This window comes from Globicephala melas, chromosome 1, assembly GCF_963455315.2.
Source record: "Globicephala melas chromosome 1, mGloMel1.2, whole genome shotgun sequence".
NCBI lineage: Eukaryota > Metazoa > Chordata > Mammalia > Artiodactyla > Delphinidae > Globicephala > Globicephala melas.
Genome location: NC_083314.1, coordinates 105,463,430 through 105,488,568, shown reverse-complemented (window position 1 = coordinate 105,488,568; position 25,139 = coordinate 105,463,430). Strand labels below are relative to the sequence as shown.

The window sequence follows — 25,139 nt, the reverse complement described above, 5'->3', positions numbered from 1 at the left end:
GGACCCGCCCCCTCCAGTACTTCTGTTTTCTGAAGGACTTTAAATCTACTGCCCACAGTTCCTTTGATCTCTTTACTAGCTATCATACTGCATTAATGTGTAATAATAAAATAGCAGGGGGAGATATTCTTCTAGTCACTGGAGTGAGTTCCTTGCCAGGAAATGTATGTCCCAGTTCCAGATTTTGTCCCAAGTGAACAATGGGAACTGGGTAAGACACTGGATATCTCTTGGGTTCCATGTCTTCATCTGTGAAAGGAGGGGTTTCGGTGGAAAACCTCACCTCTTTTCTAATTTTAGAGAAATTTAGGAATCTATTTCAGTCTAGCCTGTGAGACAGGTGAAAAACATTTGGTTTCTGTTGGCAAAAGCATGACTCATTTTTGAAGGAGCACATTTGTCTTAAGATTTCTCTTTTCTTTTTTTTTTTTTAGAGGCAGCGTATCTGCTGAGATTATAGAGGGGAAAAAATGCCCACAAGTCCTGATATTCATTGAAATTAGAAACATTCCAGGAACAGACTTCTGTGTTGAAAATTCCCATTTATGATGGGTTATAATTTTATTACAGTGGAAATTTAAAAGTTTATAGATAGACAAGAAAGACAGACAAGCCAACATAATGGAAAAAACAAACTGAGCTGTTGAAGTGCTGTTTGTTCGAACCATTAAAAAAAAGGCAACCCCCCCACCCCAAAACTTTCAAAGGTCCTAGGCTAATCGCCTAGAGAAAACAAACATCTATCTTAGTGCTTAAAGGATAAATCCTGGCCCAGGCCCAATAGTACAAAGTAAAGAGCAGGTAGGTGAGGAACAAACAGATTGGAAAGCATTTCCTTTGCTTCCAGAAACTCCTAGCTCCAGGGGAGTCCCCAGCTCTCAGCTCTGGAATTTCTCTGCCTCCTCATACCTCACAGGAGTCTGTGGTTTCCCCCCAATTCTAGAACTCTCCTTTGGCCTCCTATCCTATTCAGGAGGAAAGGTAAATTTTATCTAGGATGCACTCCGGGCAAATGTCCTTTTAACCCTCTTTCCCAACCAGAGGAAAGACCAATACTAAGAGAATCTGGGAGTATTTGCCTTGAAGATCACAGCTCTGCCCCAGCCTCCAGATGGGCCCTTCCTTTGGGAAAATAAATTCATTTATATTTGAAAAAGTAGAGAGGAATAAAAAAGCAGATGAGGGGAGGCAGCAGAAGATGAATGTAAAGATTCCTCTATGATTCTCTGGATCTGTTTGCTTTGAACTGAGAAGTTGCAAAACTTATTTGCACCCTGAAGTGGTCTGGCCTTCTTTTAAGAGTGTACTTTAATCTACTGGGCACGACCAGGACTCAAGGGTTTATCAATGCTCAGCCATCACCCTGGCCCAGTGACTCACAAAATATGGGCTCCCAGAGGCTGTGATGCTACACCAAGGAGCAGAACCCTCAGCAGACAGCTAACCAATCAGGAATCTCACACCTCACGTAAGAGCCACCGCTACAATGCACACACATTCCACGCAGAGCCAAAGGAGCTAAGTTCAAACATTTGTTTTATTTTATTAAAAAATTAAAAATAACTTACCTTCACCACCTTGCCAATAAGACTCTTGTAGAAGGAAGTACCAAGGAAGTGGGGTTCCATAGTCCCCTAAAAATAGATAGGCGAAAAAAGAGAAAAAGCCTAAGTAGCTCCACCTTACCACAGTTGTATAAGATCTAGAATTTATCTACCCGAACCTCAGATTGTAACTGTAGATATTTATAGCTCGTAAGCATTACGTGGCTATCCACATGCTTCCTCCAAGACGACTACTTCTAATATGTTTTAATTCAAAAGGTCATGTTTTGGGGGTGAAACTGGCAACACTAAGACGGATGATCTTGGCTGACATTAGTTTTCTAAGAAAAAAGAATCTAAGCATACCCCCTTTTTTTTTCACATATTCTTATTCTATTTTATTGTTATTTTTTAAAATATAAATTTATTTATTTATCTTTGGCTGCGTTGGGTCTCGTTGCTGCGTGCGGGCTTCCTCTAGTTGTATTGAGCAGGGGCTACTCTTTGTTGCGGTGCGCAAGCTTCTCATTGCAGTGGCTTCTCTTGCTCCAGAGCATGGGCTCTAGAGCGCAGGCTCAGTAGTTGTGGCGCATGGGCTTAGTTGCTCTGCAGCATGTGGGATATTCCCGGACCAGGGATCAAACCCGTGTCCCTTGCTTTGGCAGGCAGATTCTTAACCACTGTGCCACCAGTGAAGTCCCAAGCATACCCCTTTTCAACAGTTACCAGATAATAACAATAATGATGATAATCACTAACATTTGTTGAATGCTCTTTCTGTGTCAGACATAACTGTAAGTGCTTTCTATGTGCTAAATAATTTAATCTTCAAAACAACACAAGGGGATAGGTAGTATTACGATTCTTGTCAATAAGGAAAATAAGGCACACTGAGTTTGAAGCATCTGCCCAAGGTCAAAACAAGATATGTTGAGGTGTGTGGTAGAATACAAAATAATACTTGGTCTTTGTCCTCATTTCCTGGCACAGAGCTCCTAAAACCATTGGAGTTTCCTGAGTAATAGGAATGCCTTTTGTTATTCATAATAGTTCATTATTAGTGTGAAGAAATGCAAGAGATTTTTGTGCGTGGAATTTGTATTCTGCAATTTTACTGAATTTTTAAATTAGTTCTAACAGTTTCTTTGATGGAGTCTTTAGGGTTTTCTACATATAAAATAATGTCATCTACAAATGTTACAGTTGTACTTCCTTCCCAATTTGGATGCCTTTTATTTCTTTTTTTGTCTGATTGCTGTGGCTAGGACTTCCAATACTATGCTGAATAGAAATGGCGAGTGGGCATCCTTGTCTTGTTCTTGATCTTAGAGGAAAAGCTTTCAGCTTTTCACTGTTGAGTATGATGTTAGCTGTGGGGCTGTCATACATGGCCTTTATTATGTTGAGATATGTTCTCTATGTACCCACTTTGCTGACAGACTTTATCATAAATGGATGCTGAATTCTGTCAAGTGCTTTTTCTGCATCTATTGAGATGATCATATGATTTTTATGTTTTGTTTTGTTAATGTGGTCTATCACATTGATTGATATGTGGACATTGAACCATTCTTGTATCCCTGGATTAAATGCCACTTGATCATGCGTTATGATCCTTTTAATGTATTACTGAATCTGATTTTCTAATGTTTATTGAGGATTTTTCCATCTTTGTTCATCAGGGATACTGGCCTGTAGTTTTCTTTTCTTGTGGTGTTTGGTTTTGCTGTCAGGGTAACGTTGTCCTCGCAAATTGTGTCTGGAAGAGTCTTCTTTCTTTTTTTTCTTGGTGAGTTTAACTAAAGTTTTGTCAATTTTATCCTTTCAAAGAACCAGCTCTTTCCTATTGTCTTTTTAGTCATTTCATTTATTTCTGCTCTAATCTTTGTTGCTTCCTTCCTTCTACTTTGGGCTTCTATTTTTCTTCTTTTTCTAGCTTCTTGAGGTGTAAAGTTAGGTTGTCTATTTGAGACTTTTCTTGTTTCTTGAGGTAGGCATTTATTGCTATGAACTTCCCTCTTAGAACTGCTTTTGCTGCATTCCATAAATTTTGGTATGTAACATTTCCATTTTTTATTTGTCACAAGGTATTTTTTTTATTAATCTGATTTCTTCTTTGACCCATTGGTTATTTTAGCATGTTGTTTAATCTTCATATGTTCATTAATTTTCCAGTTTTCTTTGTATAATTAATTTCTAGTTTCATACCATTGTGATCAGAAAAGCTGCTTAATACGATTTAAACCCTCTTAAACTTAAGACTTGTTTTGTGGCCTAACATATGACCTATGTCAGAAATGTTCCATGTACTCTTCAGAAAAATGTTTATTCTGTTGCTTTTAGATGGAATGTTCTGTAAGTATCTGTTAAGTCCATCTGGTCTAACATGTTGTTTAAGGCCAATGTTTCTTTATTGCTTTTCCATCTGGATGGTCTATCCATTGATGTAAGTGGGATATTAAAATCCACTACTATTATATTTCTGTCTATTTCTCCTTTTAGGTCTGTTAATGTTTGCTTTACATATTTAGTGCTTCTATGTTGGGTGCATAAATATTTACAAATGTTATACCCTCTTGTTGGATTGACCTCTTTATCATGATGTAATGCCTTCCTTCATCTCCTATTACAGTCTTTGTTTTGAAGTCTATTTGTCTGATATAAGAATAGCTACTTTGGGTTTCCATTTCCAAGGAATATTTTTTCCCATCCCTTCCTTTTCAGTCTTTGTTTGTCTTTATATCTAAATTGTGTCTGTTGTAGGCAGCATATAAATGGGTCTTGTTGTTGTTTTTCTTTATCCATTCAGTTACTCTATGTCTTTTGATTGAAGAATTTAGTCATTTACATTTAAAGTAATTATTGATAGGAATGTGCTTATTGCCATTCTGTTAATTGTTTTTGCTGTTTTTGTAGCTCCTCTCTGTTCCTTTCTTCTTCTTTTATTCTCTTTGTGGTTTGAGAACTTTCTTCAGTGGTATGCTTAGTTAGATTCATTTCTCTTTCTCTTTTATGTACTCATTATAGATTTTTGTAGTTACCATGAAGCTTACATGTAAAAACTTATACCTGTAACAGTTTAAGTTGATAACAACTTAAGTTGATCCCATTCTGAAGCTCAACATTTTTACCTTCCCCTCCACATTTTATGTTTTTGATGTCACATTTTACATCTTTTCCCCTGTGTATCCCTTAACAAATTATTGTAATCAGTTATTTTTACTACTTTTGTCTTTTAACCTTCCTACTAGTTTTATAAGTAGTTAATCTACTACCTTTACTATATATTTACTTTTCCAGTGATATTTATTCTTTCACATGTTACTAATTAGCACCCCTCCTTTTCAGCTTAAAGGAGTCCCTTTAACATTTCTTATAAGGCCAGTTTAGTGATGATGAACTCCTTTAGCTTTTGCTTGTGGAAAATGCTTTCTCTCTCCTTCAAGTCTGAATAGTAACTTTGCCAGAGAGGACTTTTGGCTGGAAGTTTTTTTGTTTTGTTTTGTTTTCTTATAGCACTTTGAATATATTGTGCTACTCCCTTCTAGCCTGCAAAGTTCGTGCTGAAAAATCCGCTGATGGTCTTACAGGGGCTCCCTTGTACATGACAAGTTGATTTTTTCTTGCTCCTTTTAATATTCTCTCCTTGTCTTTAGCCTTTGACATTTTAATTATAAAGTGTCTTGGTGTGGGTCTCTTTGGGTTCATCTGTTTTGGAACTCTCTGGGCTTCCTGGATCTGAATGACTATTTCCTTCCCCAAGTTAGGGAAGTTTTCAGCCATTATTTCTTCAAATAAGATTTCTGTCCCTTTCTCTCTTCTCCTTCTGGGAGGCCTATAATGTAAGTGTTGGTCTGTTTGATATTATCCTGTAAGTCCTTTAAGCTATCTTCACATTTTTAAAATTCTTTTTTCTTTTTGCTACTCCAATTGAGTGAGTTCCATTGCCTTGTCTTTCAGTTGACTTATCCTTTCTTCTGCTTCATCTGGTCTTTTGTTGAGCCCCTCTAGAGTATTTTTCAGTTAGTTATTGCATTCTTCAGCTCTGTGACTTCTATTTGGTACCTTCTTATATTTTCCATCTCTTCGTTGAAGTTCTTGCCTTGTCCATCTATTCCTCCTCAGTTTGGGTGAGCAGCTTTATGACCATTACTTTGAACTTCTATCACGTAAATTATTTATCTCCATTTCATTAAGTTTTTTTTCTTAAGTTTTATCTTGTTCTTTCATTTGTAACATATCCCTCTGTTTCTTCATTTTGCTTGACTCTCTGTGTTGGCTTCTATACAGTAAATGAAACAATCACTTCTCCCTGTCTTGAAGGAGTGGCTTGATGTAGGAGATGAAACTTTTTGTTCAGCCCTACCCCAGCTCTAGTTGTCCCTCAAACCTCTGTGTTTGTCCAAGCAACCTATTATATTTTTAATAGCTCCTGGTAGTTGAGGATGTACTAAGACCTGTCAGTGTCTCAAAGGGGAGGACAGCAGCACCTAGATGCCAGGTGATTGGAAGCCAGACCCTTGGGCAGCAGCTTTTATAAGTATTCAAATGTATACAGTCCTAAGGGGCCACAAACTTAAGTCTCACTGGTCACCAGAGCCAGATGATCTGGAGGTGTCCCCTGGGTGGCAATCACAAAAATCCAGGCTCCAGACAAGTGCATAAACTCCTTTCTGGGAGATACTGGTGAGCTGGAGTAGAGCAGTGTGAGAGTGCCAAGATGGCATCCACAGCCTGCGTTCCTTGAGAGCAGCTCTGTAGGCCACTAAATATGTGCCAAATCTGAAGCCTTCCCCTCAGTCCAAAGATCCAGGACAAGCAAAGCAGCCCCTCACAGAAAGATTGGTGTGTATTCCTCAGTCCACTGTCTGTGCAGTGCCCTGTGGGTGGTAGCTTGCCAAGAACCATCCTTCTGATTGCCACAGTCCATGGAACCCAAGAACCCAAGCTACTCCAGCCTCAGAGTCAGGCAATCAAGGGATGTCCTCTGGATGTCAGCTGCAAAAATCAGGTGCCACATGCATGTAAAGATCCCTTCCAGGAGACACTGACACTCTGGAGCATGGCCAAGGGAGAGCACAAAGATAGTGCCCACACTCCGAGGACTGGAAAGGGTTACAGTTAACCCCGAGATGCATGTTTAATTAGAAACCTATCCCTTAGGACACAATCATGAGGATTAGCTAATAGGCCTTCTTCACAGAAAGACTTAGCTCCTGAGTCTGTTGCCTCTTACTGTGCCCTGGTGGTGACAGCTGTTTAAGAACTCTTTCTTCATTGATTACAGTCCTGTGGGATCCACTAGCATAAGCCCCACTGGCCACCAGAGTCAGGAGATATAAAGGTGTCCCCTGGCAGCAGTCACAAAAACCAGGTCACCAGATAGGGGTATGAGCTCCTTTCTGGGTGACACCAATTATTACAGTCCCAAGTGACCAGGAACACAAGCTTTCAGAGCCAGGAGATGAAGAGGTATCTCCTTAGAGGCAGCCACAAAAATCAGGGCGTGAGATATGTGTAAAGGCTTCTGTCCAGGAGACACTGGTGTTCTGGAGCAAGCAAAGGGAGAGCACAGAGATGGTGCCCTCCAGTCTTTGTCCACAGAGAGTGTTCCAGCAGGCTACCAGATGTGTGTGTTAAATTAGATGCCTGCCCCTCAGGCTAACACTTTAGTATAAATAGGTGAGTCTCCTTCACTTTAAGCCTGGACTCAATCAGCTGCCTCTAAGCTGGGCCCTGGACAGGTGAGTCTGAGCACATACGCCCTTTAAGTGGCATTTCTTAGATTGCTACCATCTTGTGGGTCTCAGGATGTGAGCCCTGTTGGTTTTCAAAATTAGATGTTTTGGGGGCTCATATCTCAAGTGCATGTTTTAAAAGTTGGGATGCCTGATGTGGGGTTTGAATACTTTGTTCCTCATGGAGAAGCTTTGGGTTCTGAGATCCCTCCTGGTTGTGGGTCACTGTGCCAAGCTTATGGTGAGATTGTGACCTAGACTCTCCTACCCACTTTGATGTGTTTTTCTTCTCCTTTGCCTATGTGTAGCCATCACTCAGCTAGACTTTAGGTTTTTTTTAAAGAGGAAATTGTTCCATATGTAGCTGTAGACTCACTTGTCTATGAGGGGAGATGAGTTCAGGATCTCCCTACACTGCCATCTTCTGAAGAATTTGAACAGAGGGTTGACACCATCTGACCTAGATTCTGAAAGGATCTCTCTGAACACAGTGTGGAAAACAGACTGGTAGGAGATGATGACAGAAGAAGGAGGCTTGGACTGGGAAGGTTGTATAGAGTTGGTGACAAGGGATCAGATTCTAAATCTGTTTCTAAAGTCGAGCCAACAGCATTCACTGATGGATTTTTAGTTCCTGGACTTAAGTTTCAAATGCAGGTTCTGACAGTCCAAGTTGAAAGACCTTAGAAAGAATAAGATTTTTTTGAAAACTGAAGTATAGTTGATATAGAATGTTGAGTTAGTTTCTGGTGAACAGCAAAGTGATTCAGCTATATATGTGTGTGTACATACATACATACACACACACACACACGCACATATATATATGTATATACTTTTTTAGATTCTTTTCCATTATAGGTTATTATAAGATACTGACTATACTTCCCTGTGCTATACAGTAGGTCTTTGTTGTTTATCCATTTTACACATAGTATTGTGTATACGTTAACCTCAAACTCCTAATTTCTCTCTCCCCACCCCACCCTGTTATCACTTCTGGTATCATAAGTTTGTTTTCTATGTCTGTAAGTCTATTTTTGTTTTGTAAATAAGTTCATTTGTACCATTTTTTTAAGATTCCACATATAAGCAATATCATATGATATTTGTCTTTGTCTGACTTATTTCACTCAGTATGACAATCTCTAGGTCTAGGTCCATCCATGTCACTGCAAATGGCATTATTTTCTTCTTTTTTATGGCTGAGTATTATTCCACTGTATATACGTACCACATCTTCTTTATCCATTCATTTGTTGATGGAAATGTAGGTTGCTTCCATGCCTTGGCTACTGTAAATAGTGCCGCTTTGAATATTGGGGTGCATGTATCTTTTCAAAGTATATTTTTCTCCAGATATATGCCCAGGAATGGGATTGCTGGATTATATGGCAACTTTATTTTTAGTTTCTTAAGGAACCTCCATACTGTTGTCCATAGTGGCTATATAAATTTACATTCCTACCAACAGTGTAGGAGGGTTCTCTTTTCTCCACACCCTCTCCAGCATTTTTATTTATAGACTGTTTAATGATGGCCATTCTCACTGGTACCTCATTGCAGTTTTGATTTTCATTTCTCTAATAATTAGCAATGTTGAGCATATTTTCATGTGCCTATTAGCCATCTGTATGTCTTCTTTGGATAAACGTCTATTTAGGTCTTCTGTCCATTTTTTTATTGGGTTGTTGTTTCTTGTTACTGAGTTGTACGACCTGTTTGTATGGTTTGGAAGTTAATCCCTTGCCAGTTGCATTGTTTGTAAACATCTTCTCCCAGTCTGTAGGTTGTCTTTTTGTTTTGTTTATGGTTTCCTTTGCTGTGCAAAAGCTAATAAGTTTGATTAGGTCCCATTTGTTTGTTTTTGCTTTTATTTCTTTTGCCTTGGGAGACTAACCTAAGAAAACATTGCTATGGTTTATCATGTCAGAGAATGTTTTGCCTACATCCTTTTCTAGAAGTTTTATGTTATCATGTCTTATAGTTAAGTCTTTAAGTCATTTTGAGTTTATTTTTGTATATAGTGTGAGAGTGTGTTCTAACTCCACTGATTTACATGTGGCTCTACAGCTTTCCCAAAACTACTTGCTGAAGAGACTGTCTTTTCTACATTGTATATTCTTGCCTCCTTTGTCAAAGATTACTTGGCTGTAAGTATGTGGTTTTATTTCTGGGCTCTCTATTCTGTTCCATTGATCCATATGTCTGTTTTTGCACCAGTACCATGCTGTTTTGATTACTGTAGCTTTGTGGTATTGTCTGAAGTCTGGGAGGGTTATGCTTCCAGCTTTTCCTCAGGATTGCTTTGGCAATTCTGAGTCTTTTATGGTTCCATATAAATTTTAGGATTATTTGTTCTAGTTCTGTGAAAAATATCATGGGTAATTTGATAGGGATCACATTAAATCTGTATATTGCTTTGGGAAGTATGGCCATTTTAGCAATATTAATTCTTCCAATCCAAAAGCATGGGATACTGGAATAAGATTTAAACTAGATGAAAAGGGGAGGCTGGGGATCTGAAGAACCTAATTACCTTTACCCTGTGGAGGGGGACACTTACCTGGAAACACCTGGTCAAGATACCAGGCAAGCAAGCCATACAGAACAGCATCAATAAGCATCATCTTCATGGACATCAGAAAACTGAATTCATCCCCTTCCACGGGACTATTCCCAATATTGTTCCACTGTAGCCCCAGGCCTTGCTCTTCAAAGCGAGCCAGGTACTCAGTACCAAACCCAAATGCCACAGGAGACAGCAGGCTCTGCAGTGGGGTAAAAAGGGCATGAAAGATGAGCAGAGGGTCTTTTACCCAACCCAACAGAATCTACAAGGTAGGAAGGAGGGCCAAAAGAGGACCCATGTTGTATCCAGGTGTAAGACCACCCCAGGGAGTGCGTAAGGCAGTCTTCCTACAGGAATATAATTCTGGGAATACCTTTCAGGCCTCAGGGACCCCCACCCAATACCCACTGGGCCACCTCTCACCTGTCCAATGGAACACAGTAGTGTACAGGAGAAGACAAAACCACATAGCATAACACAGCAAAGGACCAAAGGTCTTCATGTTTATCTTCCTAACTTTCCCCCCTTCTTCCTACCTCTTTCTTAAGATCTTACAGTTTTTGGTAGAACAAAGAAGCTTACTTGAGCTGCTTTGTGAGAATCCCATTAGAAGTGTCCATAAAGTCATCAGTGTTCTAGGGAAAGCTAGAGGGCTAGGCAGGGGATGGTCTCATGACCTCCTGAACTCTGTCAGCCAAAAAGCCCTCAGGTTACATTGACTGTCACCTTTTCCTATCTCCAGACTGGGGACAATCATTTTCTTAGGTTCTCCTTGGAGAGCCCAAGTAACTGCACAGGTGGCATACAGAAGGAAATCTGAAGAGGAAGTTCCCCAGCCACATCCCCACAGGTGGTCCATGGCATGACAGAAAGCACATAAGCACATGCAGAGGGATGAGTTATTCCCACTTGCTCTGCTGGGTGACCTACCTCTAGTTTGAAGGACCCACGGTGGTGTTCAGAGTGTCTCTCTGAAGAAGGAAGGGATTCTCTAGCTATATGTTCACAAAAACCATTAAAAAAAATCTCAGCCCAGCCCTGGTCCACAGAGCTTCCAGAACTATAGCTTCCTGGCAGACCCACACACAAGAAACTAGTTGTGGCTTCAAAGTACCAACTGTCTATGCAGTATACCAAGATAGCCCAGCTCTCCCTACAGGCTGAATCATAAGGATTTCTTGCCCTTTGTGATCATGTTGGAAAATTGGGTGCCATAAATGACAGCAATTAATTCTTATTTAACATGAGAAATAAAAGGCAGATGCCCTGGCAACACTACAGCCACATAAGCTTGAGTCGTGAGAACAAGTTTGACTTAGATTTTCCCCAATGAGAAGCCGGTGGTAGTCCTTTCTCAACTGCATTGTACAAAGAAGTACGGATAGGGAGATTCTGGAGGACAAGGAAATTTTCACCCTATAGGGCTTAGAAGCTATTTAGCCTGGTTAATGAGAGGGTGTAAATAGATCATTTGAAAACAATTAAAGTAAAAGACAGTGTTGTTTGGGCATTGTGAAGAGGTCTCTCAGGCAATCCAGAGTCAATTTCCAGAGACCTCTCTTGGCAAGAGGGCCTGACTGGCTCATTTCGGCACCCCTCTCTGAGTGCACTCGTAGAACATGACAGAGACACTGTAGAGCTGCTCTGATTCAAATTCTTTTGGAGACAAACAAAAACTTTTAATTTACGGAAACATCTTTCTGGACAGAATAGTTAGGGGGCAAGCTCCCTCCCTTATGAATCTTCTCAAATGTTAGGAAAAAAAACCTGAGTGAAATGGGCCCAGTTGTCCTCCTCTTATGGATACACAAAGGGACCCATGAGCTGAATTGGTTTTCAATTACTCCCCAGGGCAGACTAATTATGCAGATTTGGCGAGGAGGAACTCTTAGGTTGCTCAGGGTGAAGAATGTACCCCTTCTGTACCTGTGCCTTCAAACCTTGTGCTCCTTTGTGCCAAAAGGCAAAGTGGATCCCCTCAAAGGGCTAGCCGGTCCTCTCAGACCGCTACATACCCCTCAGCTGGAATGCATCATATTCTAGGTGTAAGCCCAGGGTCCCTTACCACAGCCAGCTTCAGGTCGGCCGTCATCCGGTCCTGCCAAGCAAAGCAGAGAATGTGTGGCAGGTAGAGGGTGAAGTAGATGACACCACTACAGGCTGCTGCCAGGCTGGCCCTGGAGAAGAAGGTGCTGAGCAGGAAGCACTGCATGATTGTAGCAGTGGAGAAAGCCAACAGGAATAGGAAGAGGATGAATGGATTGCTATAATGCAGGATCCTTCCATGCTGAAACGAAAGAGACCACTTGAGTCAGTAATTTCCACCCACATCCAGGGGCACCACCCCTCTCAGGAGTGACCTCTGTGCTGTGATTCTGGGGCTTTCAGAAGCCCTCTGACCCAAAGGGATCTCTCCCATCAGCCTGCTGTTGGTGTCCAAATTTCCACATTTAAGACTCAATGTGTTGAGTTCCTTTAGTTCTAATTATGTCATTTTTCCCCAGGAGGGTAACATATTAAGCTACCTATCAGTACTGAGTAATTATTATGTGTTCACTAAGGAAATCCTTGGGAAGGGGACAGTGTAGAGAAATAAGCCTAGAGCAGGGGAGGAAGATCTGCAGAGGGGGTCCTGGAGCATCAGTAGCTCCTGAGATACACTGAGTAGGTGAGGAACAAAAGAGGGAGGTGGGAGACCATCCAACAAGCCTTAACATTTTGCCTGGGGCCTGGCCTGCTAACTTAATCATTTATATTGGGTTGGCCAAAAATTTCGTTCGGGTTTTTCCAAAACATCTTACGGAAAAACCCAAACAAAATTTTTGGCCAACCCAATACTTATATTCTGAGATTTGCCTCTCATATAGGTTAAAAATATCAGTAGTTAATCCACATCACTTGGAAGTGGATTAATCCTCCAGACCCATAATATCATACAAATACATTTCACAGAACCTGTGGGCAATGTTCAGTATCTTTCATGTTAACTAGTGGGTCAATCACTTTGGCTATGTAGCAAATAGGACCAAACTAGGTATTTTTAATAAGTGAGCTGCTGTCCAGTTACATTAGAGGATAAATTGAGATGTTCAAATTTATTAGGCCTTCTTGGTTCTCTTTTGCTATAGGCCTCCTATAGGATTTTTACTTATGAGGTATCCTCCTATGAGGATTTTTACCCTTTGCACATAACTCCAAATTCGTATAGATCATCCTGTTCTTTTCTTGGGAACATAAAGGTACAAACCGGTTCACCTCTTGAATTGGTTCTGATTAATTGGTAGTGGTGACCTGAAGCACTGGGTTTCTCTCAGTAAAAAAGAGAGACCAAGTAGCAATATATATAATGGGCATGTAAGATTTGAGTAGAAAAATTGTGCCACTTATCTCCTGCTGCTACTGTTTCTTCTTCATTCATGCTTTCATGCCTGCCAGGCACTGACAGAACAGATTGAAAAATGGAATACAACAAACGGCAAAGGAGGTGGAAGAGAGCCATGCTTAACTAGAAGCTAACATTGAGGAAATCTAAATAAAAGTCAAGGTTAAGACTCAGGGTTCCTGATTTTGTGTGAAAGTGCTCTCCACATTACCCTGGGAAGCTCACTCCTCATCCTTAATCACATGCAACTCAATAAAAGCAAGACCTTGACTGAACATGTGGCTTTTGGCTGGAAGAACTTTAAGATGGTTATTGTTATTCTCAGAAGAATGAAATTAATTTCTTATCTCAGCTCAAAGCAAAGTCCTACAAACTTCTAGGCTATATAATTTCTCATTGACTTCAAGCAGATATGAAAGTCATTTGGCTGACCCAACAATTTCACTGGCCTTGTCTTCTTCTAATGACCACTTTTCTTTTTTGTTCTTAACAGCTTGAGTAACAATGGAACCTTTCCATTGTCCCAGCTTCCAGCTTCTTTCCTGCATAGTTGAGGTGGGAAGGAACGACAGGGGAAAGATGAGAGCGTCATTCAAAGGAAAATCCTATTTTGTTGTGGAAAGCTCTGTTTCCGCCATCACTGGAAACTGGAACAATGTCCTGGTTCCCACAAGGAGAAACCCCTTTGTGCAAGAAACTCTTAGTAAACATTCTTTACCTCACGTCCTAAAAGCTTTGAAGTCCTAATGTCCATTCTTAGGAAGGCAAATCTCAATGCCACTTATTAGCAACAAATCTCAGGGCCATTGCAAGATGTTGTGCATGTTTATGAGTTTTGCATAAGTCAGTTGTTCATGCATTTTGACTCCTTTAATTCTGAGGACACAAAATGTCTTAGTAGTGGGGAAAGGAGTAGACTGAAGGATGGGAAGGAACAAGGGACCCCTAGAGGAAGATAAGTTTCTCAGCTCCTCCCCTCATCTCTGGAACTCTGGGACCCTTTGTGTATTTAAAGCTACATTTGGGTCTGGTCAGATTGAGCAGGCTGACCTCTCCATCAGCATTGGTTTTGATAGGGCTCTAGCACAGGGTTTGGCTAAGGCCACAGCTCACTGAATCTCAGTGCAACACTTAAACTAAAACCATTCAGACTTAGTACATTTTACTGCAAAGAGAAGGGGCAGGATTTGGTTTAACTGGATATGTGTTGGTTGGACAGGATGTGTGATGGAACATTCTTGGATCAGGTAGGCACCAGGTATCATCCAGCATAACAAGGGACACAGCCAGAATCTGTGCATCAGCACATATATTGCTTAGTGCAAGGAACTCTTAATATCATCATGGTAAAGAGGCAGAACAAGCTTGATGACACTATATCAGAAGATTGCAAAGCTTGAAGTCTAAGGCTTATACTAAATCCTATCAAATAAATATAAAAAGTTACCTAAATTTATGTCCCATCATTCAACAAGTACAAAAGATCATCCACTGTGGAGGAGTTAAACATGAAGCACAGCAGTGTGTTATGAAATAATGTTTTATTTACAAGTCTAACTTGCAAGGGAGCTGCAAGTTTGCAGAGGATGGACCTATGCATCCTATCTGCACCTATAACATTCCTGTCACTGAGAAAGGATGGACTCCAAATTCCACCCTTTAAAACAGAGAGGTCTTAGAGATTTTGTAGGCAGCAGAATGTTCTTTGGTCAAGCCATGAATGGTGTGACCATGATGGTAATTAATAAACATTCCAGATCTCCTCTCCTAATACACTGAAAAGGCTCTCCACATTCCCACCCCAGCTGGTGGTTGGGACAGTAATCCCAAGAAAACACTCCTTGGATTCATTTCTTCTGTATTTGAAAAGAGAGAACGCTTTGCACATACAATCTCCCTGTGCTGGGCTCTGCTAACAGCAGCTTTTCCAGATAGTCCACGTAATGGGGTTGGATAATCTATGTAGATTGTGGTTCCCCAGGCAGGAAGTGGGAGCAGGGAAGATGCTGTGATGCAGTGGCTCTTTGGGGAAGACTCTATCTCTCTGAGTGTCTTCCACCCTGGCTGAAATGGCCAGACAGCTACATGTCATGCTATCTTTGGTGGCCAGATGACTAATCTAAGCACAAGTTCATTAACAGGAAGAAAAGTGGGAGGAATAAAATTATTCAAGGTTTTCTGAACCTTCTCCCTCTGGCTTACCATGATGAATATCGTCAGGAGACAGATGCTCATCGACATGATAGAGAAGCTGTCCAGGAACCAGGTACACCAAATCACTGTGTTGGAGACACCCTGATTTTTCAAGGTCTCCTTCAGTCTCAACTCCTTCTCCAAGACGATGCTCTTTACAGTCATGGAGACAGAGTAGATCCAGGCCAGCACCATGAAGATAGGGAAACAGCGGTTCAGGATGATCATAAAACTAAAGCAAGAGGAGAGAAGCAGAATAGTAGATTGCCTTGTACCTGGTGGAGGTGGAGTAAATGTTTGTTGAATGAATACGTTGAGAACAAAGCCCAGGTGGAGGGAAAGGCAGAAAAATCTCCACCGGGCACTCAATGGACTTGACTCTTTTAATACATTGCACTTTGCCCCAAAGGATTACTTTTTCTTTAGAGCAAGACTGTAGCCTTTTGGTTAGCCCAGATGAAAACTCTGTGAGTAAAATGTGTAAATAAAATTGTACGACGTATGTTACACAGTATAGATGTTCTTTATAAGATCTCAGGCAGCTTTTTGTTTAGTCCAGATGAGTGCTCTGTAAGTGAAATGTGTAAATAAAACCATACTACGTATGTTACACAGTATAGAGCTTCTTGTAAGATCTCCCAGGAAAGGATTGCAGACTTGATGATGTGGGATGTGACTGGAATAGGTAGATACATGCTAACTGACACTGAAGTCCAAGAAGGTGGACAAAGGGAACTGGTGGTGATGAGATCAATAACTGGGCTCCCCGGTGGGCTACTTGCTTAGTTTGCTACTGGCCAGTGAAGCACTGTCTACCCAGGAGGATCAAACCCCAGTTACACAGGAAGAGGCACAAAATAACTAATCAGTATGGCCCTTTCAGAAGGCAACTGACCCAGCAACAAATCAATCAGTGATTCAATAGTCATTGACTCCACCAGCCATGTACTGGTGGAGTACATCCATGGGTATTCATTCCAGCAAGCAGGGCAGAGTTGATATTCTGGAATTACTCTACTGTGAACTTTACATATGTTTTCCCTGTGCTTGATGTGCTAGTAAAAGCCCTTGAGATTATTATTTCTTGAAAACTGCTGGGTGTCACAGGAAGGGCCCAATTCCAGCGTGGGAGGGTTTCACTCAAGATGGCCCTAGGGAGAGAACCATAAATTCATAACGCCTGCCCTTCTGGGATCTGCCACCAGAGGGCTCTCCCACATTGAATGGCCAGAATCCCTACCGCCTCCTCACTGTTTACCCCCACTTCCTTGCCGGTTACTCCTATTCTGATCTTAGAAGTAGAGCTGGGCTTTTGCCCCGGCTCCATTTTCCATTTCTGCCTATTGTCCAAACTTAAACTGACTGCAGAACAGCCCCTGTTATCTCTCTTAGTCTTCTGTAGAGCTGAAGGAGAACTGATTGGACTGAGGTGTTACACCCATACTGGGCTTTATTTTACTACCTTGCCAGCTGGCAATTTGACTCTTCCTTTTACAGGCTGTGCATGTTTATCTCCTCCCTGATCCCCACAAACTCACACGCACACTATGGTGAACTTCCCAGTTTTCTTCTAGGAGTTGAATCCCTAAGCCAACTGCAGATCTCTGCTGCTGTCCTTGGGAGCATTTCTGCCCCCATCCACCATAGTAAATGAGCCCTCCCAGCCCCTTCTCCCTCTTTGTCCCTCCCTCTACCACCCCCCAAATGCATGTTCAGAAAACAGTGGGCTACTTGCTTAGTTTGCTACTGGCCAGCAAATGTACAGGCCTGGGGATGGGGGTGGGCAGGCAGGGAAGGCCCAAGTTCATCCAACACATCCCTCTACCTTTTCATTAAGCATACATCATGAGAATGTTAATTAGGGAAGGAGCTGCATTATTCCAAGGCTCCTAGGAACCGGACCTACTTGTGATGCAGAGTCCTAGTTTGCTGTTTTGGCAGTCACAGGGCAAACACTCTGACCTGAACCCTTCCACATACCAAACATACTACGTAGTGGAAATTTTAAAAGCCTCTGTCCCCTCCCCCAACCTCACTTCCCCTGCTTTAATTTTCACCTTCCCTTTTCCTCCCACAACACCAGCTCCTTTCTCCCACTTGTTCATGTGACCCTGCCTGGAGTCAAGGAGAAGCAGGCTTCTCAATCAGAGCTCCATTCTCCCTGAGCCGGGCCCCACGCCCCGGGTTTTTTTCCTCCAAAGAGACTGAAGCCTGGGGAGCACCTCCACCTCATCCCACCCCAGCAACCTGATCAGCTTGTCCTGGAGCGGGACTGGGACCTCAGACTCACGAGTCATCCACGAAGCAGGGGTAAGGCATCTGCTGGAGGTAGATTCCAACTGGAACCTCAACCTGGGCCTGACTCCTTGTGATCCCCTGTTCAACCATGTCCTGCAGATAGGCAAACCCGCCCCAGATGTATCGGAAGTCTTCCACAGGATCAGCTCTGGGGCCAGAATCCCAGTATCTAAGAAGAAACCGGAGAGAGGGACAAAGGATGGGAATGGGAATGGACAGCTCACTCATTGGTCATAAGCACGAGGGGACTCCGTATTCACTCTCCTGAAACTTTCCCCTGAACTTTTCCACACTATCTGATTCTATTTTCCAGTTCACAGGTTAAATCCCAATTATGAACATTAGCCACAGCACGATTTGTAATTGCTTTCATTCAAGTACTCTAATTTGAGCTTTACAAAATATCTCACTTCCTCTGATTTAACTTAATTTAATTGATTTACAGGCTGAGTCCAGTCTCAATCCCCTACTCTGTACCAAACGTAATTTCCCAGGGACTTTGGTGAAACCTCATTTGCAGAATTTCTATGTGAAGATAACTCAGTACCTAGAGGTTTTCATCTCCAAATTGCACAAAGGCCAGCCAGGGACAAGCTCTGAGTTGAGGGGGTAAAGACAGGGTAGCTGAACTCTCCTGGTCCCACCAACTAGCAGGATCTACTGTCTAGCTTAGTTCTTTGATACCAAAGTGCTTCTGTGCCTTTCTGAGTAACCTTTCTGCCCCTGAAGGAGACAGGTGGCCTGAGCCCATAGGAGCCCCCTTTCCTTGCCTCATACATCACTGGGGATGCCCAGGTCCTTCTGAGATCTCCTGAAACATCACCTGTCTTTGATCTTATTGGTTTTCTCCACCACATCTATGTCCATTCGGATCTTGTACTTCACATGGGGTGGTAGGGAGCTGGTCCAGGGATACATGTCAGGGAATACCACACCAGCCCAGAACCTGTTTTCCTCCAGCAGAGACAGGGCTCGTTGGGTGAGTTGAAATTCATCATCGTAGCTTTCAAACTTATCCAGGATCAAGCACTGTGGATAATCACAAAGGTTGAGAGAGTTTGAGGAGCACCACCTGCAAAGACTCAACTGCAAAAAAATGGCAGAGGATCAGGGACGCTGCCCCAGGGGATGGGTCAAAAGCAAGGAGACCTATAAACTTACTGTTTGCTTAACTCCGGGGTCTGGTGTCAAGTTTTCAGTGTCTAGATTTGGGGGTGAAAGGGGGGCTTAGGAACGCTGACTTGCTCTCATCCCTGCAGATTTAGTGAGGACCGCACTATCGGGCTGTCGAAGTATGCAAGTCGTCAAAATGACAAAAATACTCCCCGCTCTCACTGCCCAGCATGGGGAGTCAAGGGAGTGGGGTCACATCAGATACAAGCTGCTTTGAAGATCAGAAAGCCTGCTAATAAAAGAGTTTTACAGAGAGAGAGAAACAGTCCCAGCGGTAAACCTTCCTGCCTCTCTGCAAACACACAAGGATGGCCAGCTGAGGCAAGAACAAGGAGGAAGAAAGAAAATAACAGAAAGCCAAAGTGATTTCATCAGGGAAATCATTCCCAGTTACAATTTTATGACAGGTAATGAGGATGGAGGAGGAATTTCCTAACATGTCTTTTTTTTTTCTCCCCCAGAAGAGAAAAAAATCATTACCCAGAAAAGAGCAAAACTAAGAATTTCTTTTAACTTGAATATTGGGAATTGTCCACTTTTACAGATTTGTTAAAGCGTTGTATTGTACTTGGATGTGTTTTATCCTTAACCTCCTGCTTCTATAACACACTGGGGTTATTGTGCAATGTTTCTTTCTTAGAATGTAACTCACAAGAGGTCAGCTGGCCTTGTCTTGATTAATCTGTTCATGGAATACTTACTGAGAGCCTGCAATGTGCCAGAGCCTGCTTGGCTCCAGGGGATACAAGGAGGAAAGATAAAATCTCTTACTAAAAGAAACTCCAGACCTAATGAGGGAGAGGGTTGGAGTAAACCAACAATCAGAAGGCAGAATGATCAGGTTCTGGTGAAAGCAAGCCTAGGGTAGTCTAGCAGCCCAGTGGAGGGGTGGGGGGGGGTGTCCCAGAGGGCTGCCTGGAGGAAGAGACTCCTGAGCAGGATGAGAATAAGCAGGAGTTAGCCAAGGGAAGAAAGCAAGGGAAAGGTCAGCTCAGGCACAGGGAATAGCTCGCAGGGTTTCTGGAGACCTGCAAGAATAGAATAGTGGTTCCCTTCCTTGGCTGTGCTTTAGAACCATCACGGAGTTTTAAAAGGACAACTGTACTCAAGTCCCACCCCAAACAATGAAATCAGATTCTCAAGAGGCAGGGCCAAGGCATCAGCATTTTGTCAAACACTCCCCAGCTTGTGCCAATGTACAGAGAAGAACATAGGTGAGCAGAGGTGAGAGGTAAGAGATGTGTACTAAGAAGGCAGGTGGGGACCAGGTCAGTTGCCCTGCTGGGTTTGCAGGGTGACCAGCCAACTGAGAGGTTTCATGGGATGCAGGGCTTTCTATGCTAAAATCAGGAGTTTCCTGGCAAACCCTAAAAAGCCACAAGAAACCACTGTAGGGTTTTAAGCAGAGGCATGACATATGAGATCAGACCATGTTTCTGAGAGATCACTGGTGGTGGGAAGGGGGAGCACGAAGCCTGGTTAGAAGGCCGTTGATGTAACACAGGCTTAAAGGAACATATTAACTCTCCCACAGAGCCTGTGAGTTACCTGGAATCCTCATTTTATTGAAGAGGAGACCTACCAGAGGTCACGCAGCTAGACGGTGGCAGAGCCTGCATTCTCTCCCCATTTTTCAACTCCAGGCCCAGACGTCCTCCCACACCAGGAGCCACAGGCAAAGCCTGATCCACAGGCTCTCCATGTGCTCATGACTGTCTTGCAAAGTAAGAGAGCACAACTATTACTTATCTCTCTCTCTATTTTAAAATAATCTCTCTCTCTCTTCTTTTAAATCAGTTTGTCGAGTTTAGGACCACATATATAGAGTTTTAGTATTGACTAACAGAGTGAACCTGAAATTAAATTTCTAAAATAATCATGAAAGTTCTTGGGGAGATGGAAATTCTCTGCAGTTTCTTTTAGCTGTGACACACACACATACACACACACACACACACACACACACACACACACAGAGTATTCTACCAATTCCCTCATAGCATCATAGGGCCCTTGGACAGACGGAGTCACAGAGAGGTCTTACAGTCTGATGTGCTTGCTTACTGATGAGGAAACTGGCATCCTAGGGCCTTGCTCCAGGTCAATATAAGTCAGAAGCAGAATATGAATCCATGTTTTCAAGTGTCAGGCCTGAAGGGTACTGCTGTTCCTTCACATTGCTCTAAGAGTAAGCCATACTCCAACTACAAAGTCGGAGCAACAGAATTCCTAAACAAGATCTCTTGCCCCTGTCCAGTAGGTCAGCACTGTCCAGTAGAACTTTCTACAATGATGGAAACGTTCTATTTCTGCCCTATCCAACATGGTAGCCAGTAACCACATATGGCTATTGAGTACTTGAAATGTAGCTAGTGCATCTGAGGCACTGATTCTTTCACTTTAATTTATTTAAATTTAAATAGCGACATGTGGTTACTGCATTGGTTAGCACAGCTCTAGAGACAGTAAGTTCCCGGAGGTCAGGGGCCATGTCTTATTCATTAGGTCTCTGGAACAGTATTTCCTCATGAAAGGGACTCAATAAGTGTCTACTGAATTGAATTAATTCAAATTTAGAAGTCCCAAATGCTGCAAGAAATATAACTTTACTACTGTGTGTTTTGAACATAATCCTGTGCACCCGAAATCAGATGGTAAACTAGGAGAAATTAGCGAAAGGTGAATTTTTGATACAATGTTAATAAGAGTATAACTCTCAGTGAAGCAAAAAAGCTAATAAAAACAAACACATTTTAATAATGTGACTTTCCGAGCAATCTAGCCCATTCTCTTTGAACTCTCCTTTCATGTCTTAAAGGGAAATCTATACTGGAATAAGCACTGATGTTTTCAGTGATATCGTTGAGTCCTGCAATGACGTGGGCTCCATCCTGGCTCTTTTATCAGGCAGCTGATTCACAGTCATGTTTCCTGTTGCATCCCCCTTGACTGGTACCCTGATACTCTCTGGAAAAACAAAACCAAAAGGTTCTCAAACACTCATTTTTACCCTGAAACATCTGACCCACTTTCAGAGTTGAATTATCATCTTTGGAAAGATGGTACAGGGTAGTGTTTGAATGCCATCCCCACTCTGCTATTTCCTAACTGTGTGGCCTCTCTTTCCCTATCTGCGAACTGGAGATACGCCTGCCTCATAGGTGTGTTCTAAAGATCACAGGAACTTGTTTGGGAAGGGCCAGCCAGTGCTGCCTGGTAAGAATAAAAGTTGATGCTTACTGCAGGCTCACAATATGACCAAAACTGGTCCAAGGGCTTTGCTTATATTAACCCCTTGAATCATCACAACCACTTTATGATTATCACTCCAAACTCTCTTAAGAGGCATGATGAGCAAACTTCCTCTGGAGAGAGCCTGTGTTTTAACCATGTAGGATACTAAACTATTTCACAAGGAATGAGGACTTGATGAATACCATTTTTATTACTGTTTTTGTAAAATATCTTGAAAATCAAGAGTCTAGTGGCTTTTAAGCCCCTGCCAGATTACCTTTCATTTATGACAGCTGTTTGTCTGGGGAAGAAGGCAGTTATTTTTTAAAAACAATATGGCTGGGAACATAAGCCATCCCAAGCTGATCTATAGCAACTCATCTAGTTAGAACAATGCAACGGACAGAAGCCAAAGCTCTGTGTCCACCTGGGCAATGGAGGGTGGCAGTGGGGTGGGTCCTAAGCCACTGGTGTTCACTAGCTTGCTCACTGGCCCTTAGGTGAAAGTCAGACAACTCTACCAGAGGAAGGTCTTATGAAGCTAATCCAGAACATCTTCCTGAGGTCAAGGCAGAGCAATTGCAGATGTGGACATGAGTCAGAAGTCCCTGGGTCATCCACTGAGGTATGATTCATGATGTACCCTTGCATTCTCATGGGGAGGCCACCTGCCTAACAGCAAATGACCTCATTCCCTTCTGGTACTTGCTCTGGTCCCTGAAGTTAAGATCTTGGCTAACGAGCATGTATATTGATGAGAGTGTATACATGAGTGTGTTGGCGAGACAATGATGATGACTAAACCCTTAACCAAGGTTTCGGATTTTGACATATCTGGTGTGGTCTGATTAGCTTGTAAGTTAACACATCGTAGGTTCTAATGAGACTGAAGCCAAAGAGTCTGTTTATAAAAGCTGTTTGGTTCTACACAGAGAGAAACTGTGTGACCACGGATGTTAGGGAAGAATACTGTAGGTAGGTAAGTAATGGCTAGTGTAAGAGGCTCAGCATAAAAATAGCACCAGTACTGGGAAAAAAATTCAAAGGGCATCTTCACTGATTAAAAATTCATTGTCTCACGGCTTCAGAGGCCCATTCTGGGCAAATTTTGCAAGCAGAATTCAGAATCTCAAAGAGGATTGTTATAATGCCCTGGGATAGCCAAGGGCAGTAAAGCAAGAGAAGAGGTTTCCTTGTTTCCTTCCGTTCCCAACCACTGTGGCCAAAATCTGGGTGGCAGGACCACTGCCATTTGAAGCCCACACATATCCTACAATTCCTTGTTTGTTGTTTTGCTGATACTCACCAGGAACCAGAGTGCACCCTGGCGGAAGAGGTGTGGCTCTCTCCAGGGCAGGCAGCTGTGTTTAAGACCTCTGGAGAATGCAGTCACTTGTTTACACAGCTAAATCAAACACTACCTTGGGAGAAGAAGCTACAGTAGCAGCAGGCTTCCTTCTTCAACTGTGACCTCTCCAGCTCTAATTCAAATACATTAAGTAATAGATAAATTATCTATTAAGTGGGAAAGGATGTCCAGTGGAGGCAAAGAGAGAAAGAATCTCTTTTTCTGCTTGAACCTGATAATCAAAGGGGATTGGTACTCTGTGCTGACACAGTACTTTGACTAATACACCCAGGACATGTGAGGGATGATGAGTCTTCAGGGATAAGAAAAGCACTACACTCTGAGAGACACGGCCTCTACAATCCTGCCTCTTACTAATTTGACTTCCACACTCAGGCTGAGAACAAAGTGGCTGATGAATGCCAAATGAGGTCTCAAGTGGTCCCGCTGGTGGACCTGGAGACACGTGGGGTTCCTTCTGGAAAATGCCAATGGATGCGGGCAAACATCCCAGAATGAATTTCCTGGCATATCTAGACCATAACACTCAAGATTTGTTTCCCAACACGTGGAAAAAGCCACTGGATAAAATAGTTTGGGGCTGTTTGAGTTGGTTGAGTTGGTGAGGTAGAGGCCAAAGGCGTTGCCATACATTTTATCTAACACACCGGGCACCGTGGACAGACGTCTGAAATGTTCAACCACAGAGAGTGAGGAAATGCACCATGACAGGAAAACAAAGGGATAGGAAATACACAGCTGTTAAAAAATGTCCGTTTCTAAAATAAATAAATACAATAATGAAACAAATAAAAAGGTCAGGTTGGAGCATGAAGACTCACTAGGACAAAGCCACCAGGTGATGCTTCCTGTGTAGTTAGGTCCAGGGAAAGACAGACAGAATAGCCTGGCTGACAACCGCAGGGGATTTTAGCTCTCAACGCTTTCTTGTTTAACCGTTCCAACAACTTTGGGAGGTGAGTGTTACCATATTAAAAATATTTCATAATCAGCAGAGCTGGGCACTGACCATTGAAAGGGTCTGCCAGTCACAAACACCCAGTCTAGCCACACTGGAGAACGCTGCCCTGGCTGTGGCTCCACTTATCCTCCTCATTTTTCAGGCAGGGGAACAGCGATATTGCCCGAAATCACAGAGCTGGTACATTATAGCAAGACTGGGGTTTCAGAAAGATCTCACTGGAGGCAGTCTGGGAGCTGAATGGAAGCAGTGAGAGACCAGAGGCCCAGAGACCAGCTAGGAGAGATGGTACAGGCCGTAGTAAACAGAGGCCATACATGGAGAGGCTGAGGAAGGGGGATTTAGGAGATAATCTGGAAGATATCTGACAGTCCTTGGAGGATCTGTGACATTTTGACTTTGGATTTGTGTAACTTGTTTCTCCTCCATTAGATTGAATTCTAGCAGCTCCTTGAGATACCACTACTAAGGCCTTATTTAATGACAAGCTTATCTCTCTCAATAGAATGTGAGCTTCTAGGGGTCAGGGATTAATTGTATTTATTCAGAGGTAGGTAGTTCAATTCATGCGAATATATGAATGACTGAATGAGCTCAAATCTCTTTGGTTTCCTACTCTAAACCTAGTTATTTCCAAACAGAAAAGACTGAATCACAATAGTGTCTGTTATTCTG

At 42.4% G+C, this 25,139-nt stretch overlaps 1 protein-coding gene across 1 annotated transcript in view; it reads right to left on the bottom strand.

Moving 5' to 3' along the window:
- Positions 1–25,139, bottom strand: part of ABCA4 (ATP binding cassette subfamily A member 4) — a 138,756-nt gene that overhangs the window by 54,614 nt on the left and 59,003 nt on the right. The window contains exons 12-17 of the mRNA XM_060302615.1: positions 18,551–18,756; positions 17,720–17,896; positions 15,439–15,661; positions 11,920–12,141; positions 9,849–10,053; positions 1,569–1,634 (exon numbers count right to left, since the gene is read on the bottom strand). Coding sequence (XP_060158598.1) covers positions 1,569–1,634; positions 9,849–10,053; positions 11,920–12,141; positions 15,439–15,661; positions 17,720–17,896; positions 18,551–18,756 — 1,099 coding nt within the window. The remainder of the gene's footprint in view (positions 1–1,568; positions 1,635–9,848; positions 10,054–11,919; positions 12,142–15,438; positions 15,662–17,719; positions 17,897–18,550; positions 18,757–25,139) is intronic.